This window comes from Protopterus annectens, chromosome 17.part0, assembly GCF_019279795.1.
Source record: "Protopterus annectens isolate FY-2018-M chromosome 17.part0, PAN1.0, whole genome shotgun sequence".
In the NCBI taxonomy this organism is placed as follows: Eukaryota; Metazoa; Chordata; order Ceratodontiformes; family Protopteridae; genus Protopterus; species Protopterus annectens.
In genome coordinates, this window is record NC_056751.1 from 701475135 (window position 1) to 701497796 (window position 22662).

General features: G+C 44.1%; 1 protein-coding gene across 2 annotated transcripts in view; it reads left to right on the top strand.

Moving 5' to 3' along the window:
• Positions 1–19822, top strand: part of LOC122791701 — a 775633-nt gene extending 755811 nt beyond the window's left edge. For both annotated transcript variants that reach the window (XM_044059597.1, XM_044059598.1), the window contains exon 3: positions 14604–19822. In XM_044059597.1, the coding sequence (XP_043915532.1) occupies positions 14604–19282 (4679 nt within the window). In that variant the 3' untranslated portion in view covers positions 19283–19822. The remainder of the gene's footprint in view (positions 1–14603) is intronic.
• Positions 19823–22662: the final 2840 nt, after the last annotated feature.

The following is a 22662-nucleotide window of genomic DNA, read 5'->3' on the forward strand; positions in this document are numbered from 1 at the left end:
GGGTTTAGTTTACTGTGTCTCTGTCTAGTAGTGACACAGAGATGACCCCCAGAGTAAACCTGTGATCTCCCATCCACTCATCAAGATTTCTCTTGAAGAGAGTCAGTGAGGGGCTCTGCCTAACATGGACTGGGATTCTGTTCCAGAGTATAGGGAGCCCTGGGTTATGAATCTGTCCCACCAGCACGTCCTATTTATTTCTGTGTTAAGGTTCAAATCTCTCGCTCTTGTGGCTCTGGTGGATTTGGATTTTCTGAGGTGGAGCATGTCCATTAATTCCGGATTGGACATGGCCTTGTATGTCAGGCATAGATCGCCTCTGAGTAGGTGGTATGCGACTGAGTACAGCTGGAGTTTCTTCAGCCGGGCAGCATATGACATATGTTTGATGGGGTCTTTCTAACTGCTGCAGGTGTCGGTAAGGTACATCCCGAATGGGGCATTGTACTCAATTATGGGCCTGATAAGGGAAGAGTATAGGGGCACAATGACCTCTCTTGATCTAGATGTGAATCCTTTCATGATAAGGTGGGTAATATAGAAGGTCTTCCTAACCACCTTGGCAATGTGAGTGTCAAATGAGAGGTTACTGTCAACTTGGGTCCCTAGGTCCCTGATTACTTCTTCTGTACTTAATGAATTACCACCTATATGGTAATTTGTGGGTACTTTGTTTTTCCCAAAGGGTATGACTATACATTTTTTGGCGTTTAGTTTAAGGCCATGGCTCTGGCACCAGATGTTCATCGTGCATACAGCTGCAGTCATAACAGATGGGGTTCTCCTGCCGTCAGGCGGGTCCTCGGTCGGCCGAATTCCAAAGTCTAGGTCCGGCGTCGGTTGTCGTCGCTTCTTCCCTGACGTCAGTGCGACAGGGATATAAAAGAACCAGCCGACGCCATTTTCTTCAGTCTTTCTTGCCGCGTGGTGCCCGAAACAGAAGCAGTTCGCAAGTGCCGGTCGGCCAGCTCCTGAAATTACGAAAATTTTGCAACCGAAGTCTTCTTGAAAGCTAAGTACCCGTTGAAACTTTTCTTGCCTCAGACCGATGTCAGACAAAGTTAATAATTGTATTTCATGTGGGAAGCAAATACCGCATAAGGATTTTCATTCCCTCTGTATTCCTTGTTTAGGCCCAGACCACGACGTCTCGGTCTGTCGTTTTTGTGCTACATTCAACAAACGCACCATTAAGCGTCGGGCGGAGTTCGCCCAGCATTATTTTGGCAAAAAAATTAACTATATTATGTCGTCGGATACTCCGACTCCAGTTTTGTCTAAAAAGCGCAAAGATAAGGACCGACACACGAGGTCCACGGCCTCTACCGACACCACGCCAAAGCTGACTACAGGTGGTCCGGTTCTCAGCGAGGTGCCTACGCAGCCCCTGACTACCGACTACACTTCATTGGCAGTGTCTTCTGTGCCCGAGGTCGCAGGCTTCTCGGCCCACACCCCGACCACAGATACCGAAGCCACTCTTGGTGGTGAATCTCAAAATGTAGACAGGTCTGCCTCCTCTCAAGGTGTCTTCAGACCTTCCTCTTCTTTTTCCATCAAGGCTTTCACTAAGTCTAAAGCAGCCATGCATTCTAAGAGACAAGCTACACAAGGCCCATCTCCAGGCCCCATGCCTAAAAAACAGATGCTTAAAATGGCTGAGGATTTAATTACTCTTATCAGGGGTTCTCAACCCCCCCCCCGGACAAAAGGCCCAGAGTGGAGGAAGAATCCCCCCCCTCTGATCAGGCCTCCATTATATCAGAGCACTCTGATGAACAGGAACATTCTTACCCCCCTTTTGAAGATTCTGATGCAGAGGAGTCCATCCCCTCTGTATCCCCCCCAGAGGATTACTCATTTGGGGAAACCTTGCATACGTTAAGGGAACACTTCCACTGGGAAGGCCAAGAGTACTCAGATTCCAAGAAAAGGCTTAGGGAATTTCTCTTGCTACCTCAGCACAGGCCTCTGGCTATACCTCCTGTCTTGGACATACTAGATGATGTGTACTCGGAGGCCTGCCTTAACCCGGATTCGTTACCTCCAGCCCCAGTCAAGCCTGACAGGTACTACCGGGTTCCTGACTCACACCAATTTCTATACAAAAGCCATGCTGCTGACCCAGAAACTATCTCACAGGGCCCCAAGGGAATTAAGGCCTCCACTGCTAAAAATCCATTACCTTCCGAGAGAGATTCCAGATCCTTAGAAAGGTGGGGGGAAAAAGGTATATACCTCGGCCACCTTAACCATGAGGGCATTAAACTGCCAGTTCCATATGGTAAAGTACCAACAGTTTCTGTTATCACAACTGAGAAGTAAAATGTCACAACCTGAACAACCAGACTTGAAGGAGTTGCAGGATTTGATGCATAGTGCAGAACAAGTGGGTAAACATACCTTGCAATGTGGTTTTGATGCTCTAGAGGCCTCATGTAGAGCTGCTGTTACAGGATCAGTCATACGTAGACATGCCTGGCTCAAGGAACAAACCTTACCAGATCATGTCAAAGCTAAATTACTAGATGCCCCTCTACAAAAGGATGTATTATTTGGTGCTAATGCTGAGGAGGTATTAAAGAAAATGGAGGAAAAGGCTAAATCAATGCAAACAGTGAAAGATTTTCTACAGGTACAACTCCCACGTTTCATAGAAATTGGCCTTCCAAAAATTGGTCCTTTCCAGCCACGGACAGACCCCAAAGAGGTAGATACAGGCGCCCGAGGGGCAGAGGGCAATCCCAAGGATCGTTTAGAGGCAGACAATGGCAAGCTCCTACACAAAGAGGTGGTGATGATAGTTCGCAGCCATTCAGAAAACAAGCCCAATGATTTCCCCTTTGCATGCCAAGCAAGGCTCAAATGGCAGCACCCTTAGGCGGAAAACTGGCATTATTTTCAAAAAATTGGCATATTGTCACAAAAGACAAATGGATCCTGGACATTATAAACAGAGGCTACAGATTCCATTTTCACACCCTTCCAAAAATGAGAGGCATGCCAAACCTGCCACACAATCAAAGGGCAGAGGCACAAAGACAAATTTCAGATCTCATAGACATGAAAGCTCTTCAAGAGGTTACCTACTCACGAACAAGGTCAAGGTTTTTATTCCAGACTATTCCTGGTACCAAGGAAGGGAAAAGATTGGAGACCTGTTTTGGACCTATCCATCCTAAACACATTTTTATTCGTACCAAAATTCAAGATGCTCACTTTACAGCAGCTTCTTCCCTTGCTGGGCAAGGAGTCTTGGCTGGTAACATTGGACCTCAAGGAGGCATACCTGCATGTCCCAATCAGACAAAATTGCAGAAGATACCTCAGATTTCTTGCAGGTTCAACCCATTATCAATTCTCTGCATTGCCCTTTGGCTTATCTACTGCGCCCAGAGTATTCACGAAATGCCTGGCATCAGTAATTGCCTACTGCAGACTTCAAGGGATACAAATATACCCCTATTTGGATGACTGCCTGATCCAAGCGGACAGCAAGCACATACTTCTGAAACATCTGGCTTATGTAATAATGTTGTTGAATTCTCTGGGATACACAGTCAACAAAAATAAATCGAGGCTAATACCCTCTTGGAAAATAATTTTCCTAGGTGTCAACTTGGACACAAACACCCAGATGGCCTACCTCACGCCAGAGAAGCAGGGGCAACTAACTCAATACTTCAGAACACTAGCAAATTTCACCAGGCTGACTGCAAGGAAAATCCTGCAGGCTCTGGGATTCATGGCATCTTGCATCTTACTAATCCCATGTGCAAAGCTGCATATGAGGAAACTTCAATGGTACCTGAAAAACCTATGGTCTCAACACAGCCACAGTTTGGAAACAATAATACCACTAATTCCATGTCTTCAAAAGGAATTTCTGTGGTGGGCTCAAGCATGCCAAACAAACACAGGTCTCCCATTCAGCAAGCCTCAAGCAAATCAAGTCATCACAACAGATACCTTGGACTACGCCTGGGGGGTGCACATGACAGATGCGTTCAGGGCAAATGGCCCCAAAAAGAAGAGCACCTTCACATCAATCAAAAGGAAATGCTAGCAGTAATAAATGCTATTATAGCTTTCAAAGACCTTCTGCATCCAGGTCAACTATTAATAAGGACAGACAACACCACAGTAATGTGGTACATAAACAGGGAGGAACCCATTCATACCCCCTATGCAGGCTGGCCATGTCACTTTGGAACATGGCTCTAGACTTACAACTCAACTTCAAGCACAGTACTTGCCAGGCAAGGAAAACACGCTGGCAGACAACCTAAGCAGAAATATGACAGATCCACACGAATGGAAGTTGCATCCTCAAGTTTTTACAGAGATAATTCAAGCATGGGGAAGGCCAGACATAGATCTCTTTGCCTCCCACAAAAATCACCAATTGACAAAATTCTGCTCAAGGATTTTTCATCCAAAGGCCTGGAGAGTGGACGCTCTCTCTTTCAGTTGGACAACATTGACAGTTTATGCCTTCCCACCTCTTCCTCTGCTGCCCAAAGTTCTATTAAAAACCAGAGCAGACAGACCAAAGATGATTCTCATTGCTCCAGACTGGCCAAGACAACACTGGTACCCACTCCTGAGGAGCCTGACGCATTCCCCACCATGGACCCTGCCTCTAATGCCTCTTCTTCTGACTCAGCACAGCTTCAAAACTCTTCACAGTCAGCTGAAAACACTCAATCTAGCTGCATGGCAGATTCCTTAACATCACAACAGACCCTACTCTCCAAGGAGGTGCAGGATGTCATTTTGGAGGCCAGAAGGCCGTCTACTAGAAAAGCTTACTCCGCAAAATGGAAACGGTTTTGTGCCTGGAATGAGAAAAAGGGCCAGAATCCTGGAAAACTGAATTTACCTCAAATATTACAGTATCTAGCTGAGCTGCTAAGCAGTGGACTTTCATTCTCCTCCATCAAAATCCATGCCTCAGCCATTTCTGCAGAATACAACACTGATCCACCTTTATTCTCCCACCCCCTCTTAAGACAGTTCCTCAGAGGGGCTAAGTATCTAAACCCCCCAAGGAAACAACCAATACCTGCTTGGGATCTCAATTTCATTCTAGAAAAGCTGACCTTGCCTCCTTTTGAGCCCAGCTGCCTCAACATATTTGCAATATTTGTCCTGGAAAACAGCTTTCCTTCTGGCGATTACCTCAGCTCGTAGGGTATTGGAACTACAAGCTCTCATGGCTGTGCAGCCTTTTATCATCTTCCATCAGGACAGTTTCCTTACGAACCAACCCGTCCTTTATGCCAAAAGTGGTATCCAGGGTAGCTTTGAATCAGGCTATACACTTACCTACCTTTTATCCTAATCCTCAAAACAAAGGGGAGAGATTACTACATTCCTTGGACAACCACAGACAACTGTGTTATTATTTGGACAGAACAAAGCCTTTCAGAAAATCAGAACAGCTCTTTGTGTCCTATGCTATAGGAGCTCAAGGGAAGCCAATTTCCAAACAGACAATCTCAAAATGGATAGCCCACTGCATACGCTTTTGTTTTGCTTTTCATGGCAAAACTGTACCTACAGGCATCAGATCTCACTCCACAAGGGCCACGGCTACCTCTGCAGCTTTCCTCAGAGGAGTTCCTACCAAAGATATTTTGGAAGCAGCCACTTGGAGTTCTGTGCATACCTTCTCCAAGCACTACCACCTTCCATTATACTCCAAATCTAGAGCAGGCTTTGCAACTGCAGTCTTGCAGGGCATTCTGGCTCCTCCTAGTTCCACCTAGTGCCTACCACCCCTTTCTTAGCTTTGGGATTCTACCCATCTGTTATGACTGCAGCTGTATGCACGATGAACATAGTACAGTTTTGTACCTACCATAAATGTAGATGTTCGAGTGCTAATATAGCTGCAGTCCAGGTTTCCCTCCCTCCTTCCCCTCTTGGGACAGGCCTATTGGCTAACACCTCCTCATACAACCTAATTGGGGTATTCATTCATGGTGTATTTGCTTGCACTACTGTATTTTGATTATATGGCCTTGAAGGATACCACTTCAGTCTTAAGAAGTGTGAAGTCAGCTTTTGAGAAATTCTTCACTGTGGTCTTTTGTGCTGGGGGAGGGGGCGGGATGTGGATTTCCAGTGAGATTAATTTATGGTCTGATCTCACCAATGAGGGGTATACTTCTGGTGTGGAGCATTGTGTGCCCATGTTTGTGATGATCAGGTCTAGTATATTATCTCCTCTTGTGGGAGTGGTGACTAGTTGTTCCATCGCATTTGAGATTATGAATTCTAGGAATCTTTGGGCTAGGGTGTTGGGGCTTGAGTAATGCTCCCAGTCTATGTTTGGGTAGTTGAAGTCTCCCAATATGATGGTATTTGGAGAGACATTCATACTCTCCAGTGTCTTCAGGAAGGCTGAGTGGGGTTCCCGAATTTGAGAGGGTGGTCTGTAGCATGCTCCAAACTGTAGGGCAGTTTTGCTTATGGTTAGTTGCACCTGGATGGTCTCCGATGCTTCGTACGTCACCACTAACCTGGAGGTGTGGGTATCTTTGATGAATATGGATACTCCCCCTCCTTTTGTGGTTCAGTCCACGTTTTGAGGCCAAAAAGCATGATATTAGGTATAACCTGGTAGTGCTGGGGTGCTCTCAGGAGCCATGAACCAGGTTTCCGTCACTGCACAGACATCAATGTTCTCCATACTGAGGAGGGCTTCGAGAGCGTGCATCTTGAGGTTTAGACTTCTGGCGTTGAGCAGCATTACCCTTAGTTTTTTTCCACTTGTGTTTTCTAGGGAGGTGGGTTTGTCTTTTGAGCCTTGCCTAAAAAAGGCACTATGGGGGTGGCAAGAGCCTTGGCCAATATCCGGAAGCCCAGGGGTGACAGGTGCAAGCCGTCCCTTGCGAAGCAGCATGGCTTGTCAAGCATGTCATCCCAAGCAGACAGACATTGGATCCCCTTAGAATGACACCAGTAATTGAGCCAATTGTTAAAGCTGATCATTTTGTCTTTGTACTGTGGCATCATTCTTGGTGAGGGTAAGATGCTGCTCAGGGTCAGGGTCAGGGTCATACCGGCCTGGGCTACATAATCTGAGAGCTCCTCTGTCTCTTTTCATGTAGTCCAGGGAGGTATGTCTCAGGTCATTCACACCAGCATGGACAATGACTGAGTCATATTTGTACTTGCTTTGGAGTGACCTGAGTGCTTGTGTTATGTGGCGGATTCTATCACCAGACAGGCAGCTTACTGTAACCTTTTCCTTGTTTAGTCTGGTGAGCAGGACGTCAGTGTGTCTGACTATGGAGTCACCTATTACAAGTGTATCAGGGATGTTGTTTGGCCTTAAGAGCTGTGACTGTTTGGCACACTGACTTTGTGAACTATGTGTTGCATGTGCTGTGTTTTGAGGTAGTGGTTGCTTGGATGTCTGCTTTGGAGGCCTCTGTTGTTTTGGTAGATTTTTAATTAGAGCCTCCGAGTATGTTTTTGTGTGTTTGTGTTTGGTTTGCAGTTGTGATAGGTCTATGTGAGACTGGGTTTGTGGTGAGTGTGGTTTCCTTCTCCTCCTGACTGGTTTTGCCAGTACTGAGTCGAGAGAGCTCAGCCTCCAGTTTGGCTATATAGTCGCATCTCTCACATATATTTCTATTTGTTGGGAGGAGGAGAGGGCTGTTTGTGTACATGAGGCAGTTGTAACATTGCCTCAAGATTCCCAGATTCACCAACTGAACTGGAGAGGACGCCAGTAATTGACCCTTCGACATGCTAGAATAGTGTAAGGGATTGCTGTGTAACTGAGTCAGAAGGGACCTATAGGGAAATGGGTATTCAAGGGGATTGTAGGTGGATTTAGTGCTTTCTTTTTTGTTTGAGTGCTTTACCTGTGTAAAAATGCTTTTGGAGCAAGTGCTGGGCTTTTTAGATAGATCATACACTGTTTAGATTGAAAGTAGAGCAATTCTAAGGGAAAAATTGAAGAGTAGACTTTGCGGAGCTAGAAATAGTTGAAACTAGATTAACCGGCGCTGCCCGATGCTGCAGTAAGAGCACCTTCGCGCAAAAGTGCGCAAACGCGCGCTAAAGCGGATTTTTAAGCAGGGAACTTCAAAGAGCTAGAAATGGCCCAAAACGGCCAATTACTAGAGAAACTTGAAGGATTAAAATTAGTGAGGTTGCGAGTATGGATATATTGGTGAGGGTGTGGCTTTGAGTGTGTTGCACGATGGATAAAGGCAGGGTAGTGGTCACTTATGGTGTCTGGTAAGGTACCCGAGTATAAGATCTTATTTGGGTGGGAGGCTAGAATCCAGTCCAGAGTGGAACCTAGGGGGTTCTTTTTATTGGGTCTCATGATGCTATTAGTTGAGTGAAATTTAAAAGATTAATAGCTATAGATGGATTGGTGCCATTGATTTTGTTCTAGTCAATGTTCACATCGCCTAATATGTACATTGCGAGCTTAATTGAAGCCCATGGAAGAATGTCTTCTAGAGTGGTAGTGTTATTACCGGGGGATATAAAGGGCTATAAGACATATGCTTTTGAAGTTATTCAGTTTGAGTATCCCCACGACTATTTCTGCATTATTGAATTGAGGAATGGGGTTTTGGTAAGGCGACATGGAGTGTAGATTTCAGTAAATTAAGGCTACTCCTCCACCGTTTTTGTTTGGGCGGTCACATCTAAGAGCCTGAAAACCTGGTGGTAGGATTTCAGAGTTGGAAATCTGGGGTTTTAGCCAAGTCTCGGAGACTGCTACTATGTCTGGCAGGGTATGGTAAAGCCAAGCATGGAAGAGAGCAGTTTTGTTTTTTAGACTCTGGGCATTTAGAGAGAGAATTTTTACGAATTTTTGGTTAGTAATGTTGGATGAGGTAGGATGAGTGGTATTGGTGCTGTTGGTTGTGACAGGGGAAGTGGAGTTGTTAATAGTTTTAGGACCAGGGTTGGGGTGAATATCTCCTGCTAGGGAAAGACAGTAGGAGGATGTGAACAGTAGTTGTAGTTTGGGCTTAGTTGATTGTGGGAGGTTAGCAAGTGATTTGGGGTGAGTACCACTTAAAAGAACAGAATGTAAGTTTTAGTTTAAAGTAGTGGAGTGTATTAGGTTGAAATATTGAGGGGGGATATATAATGAAAGTGAGATTTGGATGGGTGGAGATAGAGATGAGTGGGGGGGGGTAGGAAGGAGGAAGAGAGTTTGTAGGCTGTATGAGTTGCTCTGGAAAAGAGGAATTGGGAACAATATGGTTAAACAGGAGGTGAGAAGGATTTGTGTAAGATGTGGGGACATGGTTGATTGGAGTAAGGTAAGAGAGTGGGAATAAACAAAGAGATGAGAGTATGTTAGAGAGGGAGAAACTGAAGGGTATGGGGGTAAGAAGAGAAGGCTTTGGGGTTGGTTGGAGAGGAATTAGTAAATTGGTGGGAGGGATGTGTTGTGAGAGGATTGGTTAAGAAAGAGGGGCGGAGTTAAGCGGATGGGAAATGGGGGCAGGGTAGGGGAACGGAGCGGGACAGACAGGTAAATGAGAATGCTGAGAGAACAATCAGTGAACAGCTGACTACTGAGGATACATCAGTAGACACAGGTAAGTGGTAGGGATAGTATGGGGAAATGGAAAACAGAGGAAATTAGCCGGGGGAATGGGAATTAAGGTAAATAGAGTGGAAGCTTGGAGCAGTCTGAGACTGGGGAAAAAGAACTAAGTGATATGCTGTTAGAGAGAGGGGAATAGAGAGTGCAGGACAAGCCTAGTTTAGGGCCCCACCTAGTGGGCTAAAGTATATAGCAGCAGAAGCTAGAGAATGGCGAAAGCTGCTAAAGAGTTAGGAAAGGCACAGATAGCTTATATGGAAGGAAATACTAAGGAAAAATAAGAGTTTGCTCCCTAAGGGGTAGGGGGGAATATGGCTGCTGGGTATCCTGGCTAAGTAGCGTGTCTTAAACTCACACGCAGGTTATTTAAAAATCATGTAGCTTTACAGCTAGGTCTAGGATAACGTACTATCTTGCTTCTTTGATGGCAGGGTTCTGAAGTAGGGCGGCCTGAATCCGTTACTTAGAGGATTGAGATGGCTGAGAAAGCTTGGAAGGGTTCTTAATGACCAGGCAGCTAGTTTCACAAATCTTACTGTGGGCTGGGTGGTTGGAAAGTATCTTGCTTCTTTGATGGCAGGATTCTGAAGTAGAGCGGCCTGAATCCGTTACTTAGAGGATCGAGATGGCTGAGGAAGCTTGGAAGGGTCCTTAATGACCAGGCAGCTAGTTTCACAAATCTTACTGCGGGCTGGGTGGTTGAAAAGAGTGAAGAAATGCTAGGGCCGGGAATGCACTGCACAGCACCCAGGGGAAAAATCAGCTAATAAGGTTAGTTTCATATGTTAAAGTATCAGCAGCATATTATTGGATTGCCTAAACAGAAAATGATATTGATTCCTGACTGTGCTGAAAATAAAGATGTACAGGATTTAATGCATTCTGCTGAACAATTTGGAAAATGTACTTTACAATGTGGTTTTGATTCATCAGAGGCATCTTGCAGGGTTGCTGTCACTGGGTCTGTATTTAGAAGGCATGCTTGGCTTAAGGAGCAATCTTTGCTAGATCATGTTAAAGCTAAATTACTGGATGCTCCCTTAAACCAAGACCGCCTGTTTGGCAACAAAGCAGAAGTAGTACTTAAAAAGATGGAGGAAAAAGCTATATCTATGCAAACTGTTAAAGATTTCCTGCAAGTACAGCCTCCCAGATTTAGTAGGCATTGTCCCTCTAAGAATTGGTTCTTTCCTGCCTCTTCCAGGCCTTCTCAGTCCAAACCTAGAACCAACAGAACAACCAGGCTTCAGTCCCAAGGTACTCACAGGCCTAAGCATGGGTGGCTCCCACTTCCAAAGCAGGGAGTAGTAAGACTCCCCCCACCCCATGGTAAACGGTCTCCATGACTTAACTTTAAATCTTCCAAGCCCTGCTCAACTGACTGTTCCTTTAGAGGGAAAGATTGCCCTGCATGCAAAAAATTGGGAACTCATTACCCAGGACAAATGGGTTTTAAATATAGTTTTCCAAGGATACAGATTTCACTTCCGCTCCTTACCAACCCCAAATGGTTGGCCAGACCTACCTCCCAGTCAGTGGGCAAATCTCTCTCTTTTAAGCATCAGGGTTATTCAACCTGTCCCAGAAGAAGAATGGGGGGCAAGGTTTCTACTCAAAACTTTTCCTGGTACCCAGAAAAGACAATTCCTGGCATCCTATCCTGGGACCCGTCTATCCTAAATACATTTTTGGTAATCCCAAAATTCAGGATGCTAACTCTTAATCAGCTGCTTCCCATGCTAGGCGAAGATGCCTGGTTGGCAACACTGGATTTAAAGGAAGTCTACCTGCACATCCCAATAAGGGAATCTTGCAGAAGATACCTACGCTTCAGAGCAGGCTACATGCACTATCAGTTCTCTGCACTGCCCTTTGGCTTATCTACTGCGCCCAGGGTATTCACAAAATGCCTAGCTCCAGTCTTTACATTTTGCAGGCAAAGAAATATTCAAATACCCATATCTGGATGATTGTCTAATTCAGGCAGAAAGCCAGGACATACTATTAAATCATCTGGCATTTGTAAAGAAATTGCTAACGTCTCTGGGGTACACCATAAACAAAAAGAAATCATATCTTGCAACCTGCCATCAAATTCTATTCCTGGGAGCAAGCTTGAATATAACTTCCCAGATGGCCTACCTCACGCCAGAGAAACAAGTTAATTTGACAGTCTACTTCAAACTACTGGCCACAAAGACCCAGCTATCTGCAAGGAAAATACTGCAAGCCCTGGGGTTCATGGCCTCTTGCATTCTACTAATTCCATATGCAAGACTGTATATGAGGAAACTATAGTGGTATCTAAAAAGCCTATGGTATCAACATTCTCAGGATCTAGAATCAATGATTCATATCCTATCTTGTCTACATATGGAGTTCCTATGGTGGACAGAGGCCTGCCACCAAAATAAGGGGCTGCCATTCACTCTACCCCCTGCCACACAAACCCTAACAACAAACACATCAGATTATGCATGGGGGGCTCACTTGGCAGGGCAGTGCATTCAGGGCAAATGCAACCCAAATCAAATGCACCTGCATACCAATCAAAAAGAAATGTTAGCTGTACAGAATGCTCTGACAGCCTTCAAGGACCACATTCTTCCAGGACAGTTATTGGTAAAGACGGACAACACCACTGTTATGTGGTACATAAACAAGCAGGGGGGAACCCACTCATACCCTCTCTGCAGACTGAACATGGTTCTGTGGAACACAGCCTTGAGCTACCAAGTGCACCTACAGGCTCATTTCCTGCCAGGAAAGGTAAATACACTGGCAGACGACTTAAGCCAAAATTTCATGGACCCACACGAGTGGAAACTGGAAGCAAAGATATTCAACATGTTGAGAAACAAGTGGGGGAGCCCAGAGATAGACCTGTTTGCCTCCTACTAGAACTACCAATTGGACAAATTCTACACAAGGACTCCCCACAAACAAGCTTGGAAAGTGGATGCCCTGTCCTTCACCTGGAAAAACCCATCAGTTTATGCCTTTCCCTCTCTACCTCTCCTCTCCAAGGTACTACTAAAGATCAAACAGGACAAACCAAGGACAATATTGATTGCACCAGACTGGCCACGCCAGCACTGGTGTACCCCCTCTTGCGCAGTGTTTCACTGCTGTCACCATGGCACCGGCCTCAGACCCCTGCCCTGCTGTCCCAGCAGGAGGGCCAGATTCTGCATCCACAGCTTCAAACCCTGAACATGGCAGCCTGGCTAATTACCTGATCTCTCCATTACCATCCCTCAGTAAGCAAGTGATGGATGTCAGTCTGGAGGCAAGGAGGCCTAGTACTAGAAAATCCAATGCTGAAAAATGGAAAAGATTCTGTTCCTGGAGCCAAACTCAGGGGATGAGCACATCAGCACCCAATTTGCCACATATTCTTCAATACTTAACGGAGATGCTTCACAGGGGCATTTCCTTTTCCTCCATCAAAATTCATGCCTCAGCCATTTCAGCTCATTACAATACACAACCACCCCTCTTCTCTCATCCACTGCTGAAGCAGTTCCTCAGAGGGGCGAAAAAACTTGAAACCACCCAGGAGAGCCCCTTCTCCAGCTTGGGACCTTAACTTTGTATTGGAATAGCTTGCTCCACCTCCCTTTGAGCCAGCTGCAAATGCAGACTTGAAATTTCTTTCTTGGAAAATAGCCTTCCTTCTAGCCATCACTTCAGCAAGAAGGGTGTCTGAATTACAGGCTCTCATGGCAGTGGAGCCTTTCATCATCTTTCATGCTGACAGGGTGTCCCTCAGGACCAATCCCTCCTTTATGCCCAAGGTGGTATCCAGTGTGGCCCTTAATCAGTCCATTCATTTGCCAACCTTCTTTTCTAATCCACAGAACAAAGGGGAACAAATACTGCACTCCTTGGACGTGCACAGACAACTTAGATTTTACTTGGACAGGACTAAGCCTCTCCGGAAATCTGAACAGCTGCTGGTTGCATTTGCTGCAGGGGCAGAGGGGAAGGCCATTTCAAAGCAAACCATTTCTAAGTGGATTGCATTCATTTCGGCTATAAGCACCATGGTAAACCTACCCCACAGGGGATATGACCACATTCAACCAGGGCTGCATTTACCTTTACAGCCTTTCTCAGAGGTGTCCCTACCAGGGATATCCTAGAAGCTGCTACCTGGAGTTCTGTACATACCTTCACCAAGCATTACCACTTGCCATTTTTTTCTAAATCCAGAGCTGGCTTTGCCACTGCAGTCTTGCAGGGCCTTATAGTTTGTCCTAATGCTATTGAATTACCTCCTCCCATCCTTAGCTTTGGGAATCTACCCAAATGTGATGACTGCAACATTGAAACACGAAGAACATAGTACAGTTGTATACACTTACCATAAATGTAGATGTTCGAGTGTATTCACTGTTGCAGTCCTGGTTACCCTCCCTCCAGCCCCTTGACTTCTATTGACTATACCTCTATTCTTGTTTACTATGCTTAAAGCTTTTTAGTGTATTTGCTTTTTTGTTGGGGGTGTAACTTTGTATATAATTGCTTCCCATTATGGTGGCACCTGACATCTGGGGCAAGAAAAACTGATGTAATGGTGTCGGCTGCATGCTTTATACCCCTGACTACCTAACGTCATGGATGAGACAGCAACTGATGCAGGACCCAAGACTTTGATAATCAGGCCGACTGAGGGCTACTGCAAGCAGATAACCCAAATGTGATGACTGCAGCAGTGAATACACTCGAACATCTACATTTATGGTAAGTGTACACAACTGTACTTTGCATAGCTGGCCCAAGTAGCTGGCCTTTTCTTATGGAACAATGATGCATTCATCCTTCTTCCAATATTACCTTAGACATGACAGTGTGCTGGCTTTTAGGTGTGGAGTTGTTTGTGAAGCTTCTGTCATAAATCTGCTTGCTTCCTTATTTATTGTTTCAGTAAGTAAAGTTCCTTGTAGTGTTATGTCCTTATTTGTTTGCTTTAATAGGTTTGATGTCTATTTTCTCCTTACAGACTGTAATATTGCATCGCCAGTATCTGAAAAGTCCAGCTGGAATTCTTGCATTCCTTATGTCCAGCCACAGGAGCTGGATCACATGAAGATGCTGAATGTCTCTATGAACAATAACACTTTGGAGCAACTAGATTCCCATCGTGCCTCCTTCAACATCTTCACAAAATCAACCAAACGGAAGATGGACCAAAACCAGTACTTGATGCCTTCAACACAAGTGTGCATATGGTGTAGAAACCATTTCAATGCTCATGAACCATTGAAAGACCAGATGCTTTACACTTCTTCATGCCTGCAATGCAAACAACTCAGAAGTAATGCTGCAGTGGATTTGCACTCCTGCAGTAAGAGGCCAAATAATGGACAACAACATAGCTGGACCTTCCAGGAGAATGCAAGCCAGTACTATCAGTACAGTTGCCCCTGTGGCTTTGTGTGTGGGGACCAGCTCCAACTGAACCTCCATCGCCTGTCCCACATGGACTTTCAAGCGTCCTACAGTGATACTCGACAACGGAACTGTAATGTTTTTAACCAGAAATCAAGCAACACACAGCTGCATGTGGAGCATGGATTAGGTATGGCAGGACAGCCATGTGCCCGTGATGAAAGACATGATATGAACAGCGGAAGACGGCAAGCAATGGATCATTTATCTGACTATGTTTCAAGCTACTTGGAAAGAGAAAATCCAGTGTGTGCCAGACTGCAGGCATCTGCCTGCATGCAACAGCAGCAGCCTTTCTCTCCAGTACAAATGCCCACAGGCTATATGGAGAGCCATGCAGTAAAAAAAGTTATGGGAAGTCAGGGACAGGCCTACTTAGGAACTTCTTCACCTCTCCATGTAGGAAATACAGCATCAGTGTTCATGGACAGGTGCAAACCGCAGTATACAAGATACAGTACACCAGTGAGACCACAAGGACCATCACATAAGAGAAGTCTGGAGAATGCTAATATGGAAAGGCAGATGCTAAACTGTCAAAGAGAATTGGTTCAAGGCTGTGTCCGAGAACGAATGCTACTTCCCCCAGAAGGGAACCAGAGAGTTTTTGTAATGGGACAGAGACAAAACTGTACAGAAACAGCACCATCCCCTGTAGAAAGGAATGAAATGATCCGAATTGGAAGCCCATCTTCACTCAAAAGCATCAAGCGATATCTTCCCTATAATGGCCAGAGTTTAGCTGATGTAGAAATTAAGGACAAAGATCTTCTGGAAGTTAAGTCTTTACATCAGAAGGACTGGGAGGTACTTTTGATCCAAAGTGAAAGTCCATCCTCCCACAAAAGCAGCAAACAAAATATTGCTTGTAGTGATCAAACTCTGGTTACTGTAGGAAGTAAGGATAGTGCTCTACTGAATGTAACATGTGAACCCCAAAAAGAACGGCAGGGATGTACAGAGAAAGACAAGAAGGTACATCCTCACTTCTGTGGACCAGACATGAGTTTTATTGAGGGAGAGAAACTTGTTAAACATACATCATCAGGAATTAAAAAAGCTGGGCAGGCTTCAGGCAGATTGGAAGAATATGGAGATAAGAGAGAATATACAGCATTCAAAAGAGAGCTGCAGATGAATAAGCACAGAGCCAGCACAGAAAGTCCAACTGTAGTTACTACAGTAATCAAAACGGAGCAAGCAGAGCTGCAGATAGATAAGCACAGAGCCAGCACAGAAAGTCCAACTGTAGTTACTACAGTAATCAAAACGGAGCAAACAGAGCTGCAGATAGATAAGCACAGAACCAGCACAGAAAGTCCAACTGTAGATACTACAGCAATGAAAACTGAGCAAACAGAGCTGCAAATGGACAAGCACAGAACCATAACAGAAAGTTCAATTGTAGTTATTACAGCAGTCAAAACTGAGCAAGCAGAGCTGCAGACAGATAAGCACAGAATCGTTGCAGAAAGTCCAACTGTAGTTACAGAAAGTCCAACTGTAGTTACTACAGCAGTCAAAACTGAGCAAGCGGAGCTGCAGACAGATGCGCACAGAACCATCACAGAAAGTCCAACTGTAGTTACTAGAGCAGTCAAAACTGAGCAAGCGGAGCTGCAGACAGATAAGCACAGAATCGTTGCAGAAAGTCCAACTGTAGTTACAGAAAGTCCAACTGTAGTTACTACAGCAGTCAAAACTGAGCAAGCGGAGCTGCAGACAGATGCGCACGGAACCGTCACAGAAAGTCCAACTGTAGTTACTACAGCAGTCAAAACTGAGCAAGTGGAGCTGCAGACAGACGAGCACAGAACCATCACAGAAAGTCCAACTGTAGTTACTAGAGCAGTCAAAACTGAGCAAGTGGAGCTGCAGACAGACGAGCACAGTACCGTCACAAAAAGTCCAACTTTAGTTACTACAACAGTCATGACAGAGGAAGTGGAGTTGCAGATAGAGGAGTGCAGAACCATCACAGAAAGTCCAACTGTAGTAACTACAGCAATCAAAACCGAGCAAGCAGAGCTGCAGATAGATGAGCACAGAACCATCACAGAAAGTCCAACTGTAGTTACTACAACAGTCAAGACCAAGGAAGTGGAGTTGCAGATAGATGAACACAGAACCATCACAGAAAGTCCGACTGTAGTTACTACAACAATCAAGACAGAGGAAGTAGAGATGGAGATAGACGAGCACAGAACCATCACAGAAAGTCCAACTGTAGTTACTACAACAATCAAGACCAAGGAAGTGGAGTTGCAGATAGATGAACACAGAACCATCACAGAAAGTCCGACTATAGTTACTACAACAATCAAGACAGAGGAAGTGGAGATGGAGATAGACGAGCACAGAACCATCACAGAAAGTCCGACTGTAGTTACTACAACAATCAAGACAGAGGAAGTGGATATGGAGATAGATGAGCATAGAACCATCACAGAAAGTCCGACTGTAGTAACTACAGCAATAAAAGAAGTGGAGCTGCAAATAGATGTGCCAAGAACCATCACAGCAAATCCAGAACTACATACCACTGATAGTCTTTCTGCAGTAACTAAAGATGTGGAAACAGCAGCCAAAAACATTTGCATATCTAGAGATGCAGAAACAGGAGCTGAAAACGTTTACATAGAAGAAGTTGATGCAGAAGGACAGGCAGCAGTTTTGGAAGCACAATCAAACATTAGAACAAAACTACCAGGAAGTGAAGGAATAATTCCAGTAGCAGCTAAGCAGCAAGCTGTATGTAACACAGACGTCCAAGTTTCCCTCGATAAAGAGGGACAGGTAGTACATACAGAGAGAAACACTTTTATTAATGATGAAGAAACCCCAGTTGAAGCAGTGATGTCTGATGTTACCCTTGGACAAAACAATGCACCAGTTAATAGAGAGGAACAACCAGCTGTTTGTAAAACACCGCTTTCCCCCAAAACACAAGCAGCTGATCCTTTGAAAATGCAGTTAGTTTGCATTGATACAGAAGGAAAATGTATCCCAGTAGAGGAAAAGGTGATGACTAGTGTTGAAAGACAGGATGCACCACTGTGTACAGATTCACAAGCTGAGCTTTCTGAGGGTAGACAGACTCCAGTTAAAACCAGTAGTTTGACACTAGAACAACCAGAAGGAAAACAAAAGGAACTTCAAGCAGAAACTTCTAATGAAAAGCAAGTAGTCAGTGATCAGAAAGACCAGGACTGTGTCCACAATGGAGGTAATGCGGTTACAGAAAATAACCCATGTAGTAAAGAACAGCCTAAAACACGGGCATTTCCAGCCATAATCCATGCATCAGGGCAAATGCCTAGTCATCCAGGAAGTGTAATGTTGGTTCAGACAGGACCACTCTTAGTGACTCAGTCGGGGGGCCCACTTTTGCTTCAGGCAGGAGGACCAACACTTTCCCAGTCAGGAGGCCAAGTGTTTATTCAGACAGGAGGACCAGCAATACCCCAATCAGGAGGTCAGTTATTTATTCAGACAGGAGGACCACCACTGGCCCAGTCAGGAGGTCCGCTTTTTATTCAGACAGGAGGACATGTTTTGCCTCAAACAAATCCAGCGTTAACTGAAGTAGGAGGGCCAGTGTTACTTCAGACAAATAGTCAAATTCTGACCCAACCTGGAGGCCTTGTTATGCTTCAGGCTGAAAATTCAGTACAGACACAAGCAGTAAAAACAGTGGTGGCTCACAAACAAGGAGGAGGAAAGGTTTTGTCCAAAACAAGACCGACTGCATCAGTAGGCCAAGTGTTGATTCAACCAAAGCCGTTATTAAGCCAGGTGGTGCTGCAGACAAGTGGTCAGATCCTAAACCAAACGTTTGGTTCCTTGTTGGTTCCACTGGGGAGCCAGTTTCTGATACAAACAGACAGTCCAGCAGTGGCCTCTACAGGTGGACAAATGATTAACCAAGCAGGGCATACTGCAGTAGTTCAGACAAAAGAGCTGGCAGTAGCACCTGTGCTAACCCACACAGCAAAACACAGTACAGTTACAAAAGCAGAGCAAGTCCCTAACATTCTGGAACGTCCGGGTCCTACGAATTCTGCAAAACACAGTACAGTTACAAAAGCAGAGCAAGTCCCTAACATTGTGGAACGTCAGGGTCCCACGAACTCTGCAAAACACAGTACTGTTACAAAAGCAGACCAAGTCCCTAACGTTGTGGAATGTCAGGGTCCCACGGACTCTGCTAGTCAGACTTCCATCAAGTAAGAGCCTTGTGTTCTTATGTAGTGCTCATCTCCAAAGAAATAAGGACTACTGATTTGCCTTAAGGATTCCTTTATGTAAGTCATAAGTCATTGCTGCAAGAGCTGGGAATTTGAAGGTGATAAAACGAAAAGAAAAAGTATGCCCTCCAGACAGATTTTTTGACAAATATCTGTGGTGCACAGCTGTAGTCTTGTGCCAACGGTGATCCTGGCTGTAGAGGAGTAATTCCTGTTTGACCTGATTGTTTCCTTTATTCCCCACTTCCATGCCTCTACCTTTTTTGTGAACTTTAGTCACTTCTATGGATGTTATTCTTGACAGCATTGTAAGCTGTTCACTTGTTATCCTTTATTGGCCATATTCACATTTATTACTCTATTAACTGTAAACTAAAGTATATTTCTCATTATTTGCCTAGAAAAAAATCACCAGCAGGTGCTCTTGTGGACATAAGGTAATCCCCCAAATATGTGTTTGTTTTGGGGAAGAGTATGATGAAAATTATAATGTATTTAATCCCTTAATTTTTTTTTAAAAAGGCCTGCACATTTTTAGTATTCCTAATAAGAGTATAAAAACGTTTGGGTTTGACTTCTGCCTTTTTCTTTTTTTTCTGTATCTTCGTCTTCAAAACAGAAGATGCGGCATTGAAAACATTATGAAGAAAATGTTAAAGTGATTAACGACATGTTGATTTCCTCAGGTGACAGAGAGGCCAAAACCTGACAAACTAAGTGAGAATTCTGTTAGTTTCAGAATTTGTTTTCCCTACTGTGCTGAATAGTCCCTCAGTCTGTGGCTCCTATCATAGTCCTGTTGCTTTTCTAGGACGTCATGGAGGGGAGGGGGTGTTAATTTTAGAACAGGGCATATCAGTTACCTAAATGGTGCTTACAGTTGATGCACAGGAAGGTCCTTCTTCCACCCCATATGCTTGTCTACAGACATCTGAGACAGGACATATGTTCACTTCTCTTTGCAAGAATCCAGTTCTTTATTACTTTGTGTCCCTTCCTCTTACTTTCCTGCATCCAGGGACTGGATATTGGCAATGCTGACTTTTAAGTACAAGGACTGGATCCCTAAAACCCATAAATAGTTATTCAAGGATCAGGTGTCAGAATCAGATGTCAGTTGATGTTCCAGCATTTTACTTTTTAAAAACGGGATAGGAGTATTTTTGGATTGGTACATTAGGTTCTCCTGGCTTCAGCAGTCAGTAAATCTCCATTTCAAGGATTTCCTACGTAAAGAAAACAAAAAGGGACTCCTTTTTTCCCTCCTCAGTTTTCCAGAGAATGCTATAGCATTGTTTGTTCATAGTGATCCTGTATAGGACTAGATCAGGGGTGTCCAACCTTTTTTGATCTGGTGCCACTTACCATACAGTTCAGGGGCCACTTATCATACTTGGCAAAGTTTCGGGAGGCCACATTACCATGCCCAAAATGTATCTGTCCATTTAAAACAGATTGTTGTATGACATACCAAGGCCGGATAAAATGCCTCAGTGAGCCGGATTGTGGCCATAGGCTCATCTAAAACCCTTCGTCTAGATAATGATTTAAGGAATCAGGATGCTCTTTTTTGTTTGTTTGTTTTTCAGTACCATCCACACAGTGTATTTCTTTTAGAGATGCCTTGCATTTTTCTCAATTATTTTAACTCCACTTCCAAAGTACTTTTCTTCACCAGTATTGAGATGTGATAAGTAGATGAAGCTACCAGAGCACACACTGTTTCTCCAGTTAATTTAAGAATATCTTCTTTGACTCTCAGCCACCTGGCCTGGAGTAACATGACAGAGCAGAATACATTTTTACATGAAACCTTATTGCTGACCTCTGTCCTAACTAACTAGAAGTGCCAAACAATTCCTCAGTTCTTCTGCTACCCCATGTATTGGGTGTGTAAACTATCTTAAACATTGCAGTACCAGGGTGAAATTATTAAGCAGATGAAATACTTGGCACAGAGGAAACAAGTTTCTGTTTATTCAAAATTATCAAAATGCACACATTTGGAAGTGGCATAATTAAATCTGGGTGTGATTTTGTAACCTTTGAAGCAACCAGAGAAAGAGAACATTATGGTGAATTTGAGACAAGTGATCCACTTTTCATCTCCAAGTAAACAAGTAAAAGGGCTATGATGAAGATAAAGTTTGTCAAAAGTAACTAAAGTATAGCAAAGTAAGTTATATGGGGTGGGAGGTTGGCATAGTGGTTAAAGAGTTTACCTTGCAAACACAAGGTGCAGGGTTTGATTTTCACATGGAGTAATTGGCTAGGCTTAAAATAGCCTACAATGGCACTTAGTCCAGTACTAATCTATGAACCATGAACTATGAGACAGTTGTAGTAGAAACAGCAACTGAGGAAGAAAACTGCAATGAAGGTTGTAGCAACCTTGCCAGAAAGTCGAGCAGTTTTCATCAAGCACTGAGAAAAGGCTTTTGGGGAGTTGTACACACATCTTTACCCTGATGGACTGCCTGTGTAGAGAGAGTTCTTGATCATAGCCTTTGTTACACAGCAAAGTTTTGGATGCTTTAATACCCCAAATTTCTTTGTCCCCAAAAGTCTAATCTCTGACTCTGGGATGTTTTTATTAGCCATTCCAAACACAGTCCTGCATAACATACCTCTAAACCTCTTAGCCCAAGAATTCTGGACAAAGCTGGATGTAATGTGGGGTACAAAGGCTCAAACGTAGGGGCAGATTTTAAATATTACTCTTTTAAACTTAGAATTGGAAACCCATCGTCACTCAGGATTTGTGTTAAAATGCATTTTCTAAAGGATATGATGTCTAAAACTCAAATATATGCCATTATTTAGTGATTTAATTCCTCAGATCATCCCAGTGATTTGCCAGAAAACCACAAATTTTATGAGAAACAGACCGAACATTCTGCAAATCACTGGATAGTTGAGAGGTATGCTGCATAACTTCCCTGTTGCTCACACTAGGAGACAAATGATGCTGGATGTTTGTTCCTCAGTGGAAGCAAAGGGCAGCAAGAACATTTCTAAAATGTCCTCATTTATCCTAATTTTACTCAACTCTAGATTTCCACTTGAGGAAATAGTGAGTGGTACGTGCATAATGTTTGGAATTGTAGGTTTCAGTCCTTAGAGTACATCTTCCATTGATTCCGGCTGTGGTAAAGGAATTCTATGGTGAAACAACCAAATAGCCTTCAGTCAAGGATTGGCTTTTATTCCTCTGATTCTGGATTGCAAGTTCCCTATCGATGGACTCTACATATTTTGTCAGACAACACTAGTGTAATGCTATACATCATACAGAGGAAGGAGGACTTGCTTTGCAAAGCAGCTGTGGTCCTGTAGGAACAAGCTTACACGGGTGAACATAGC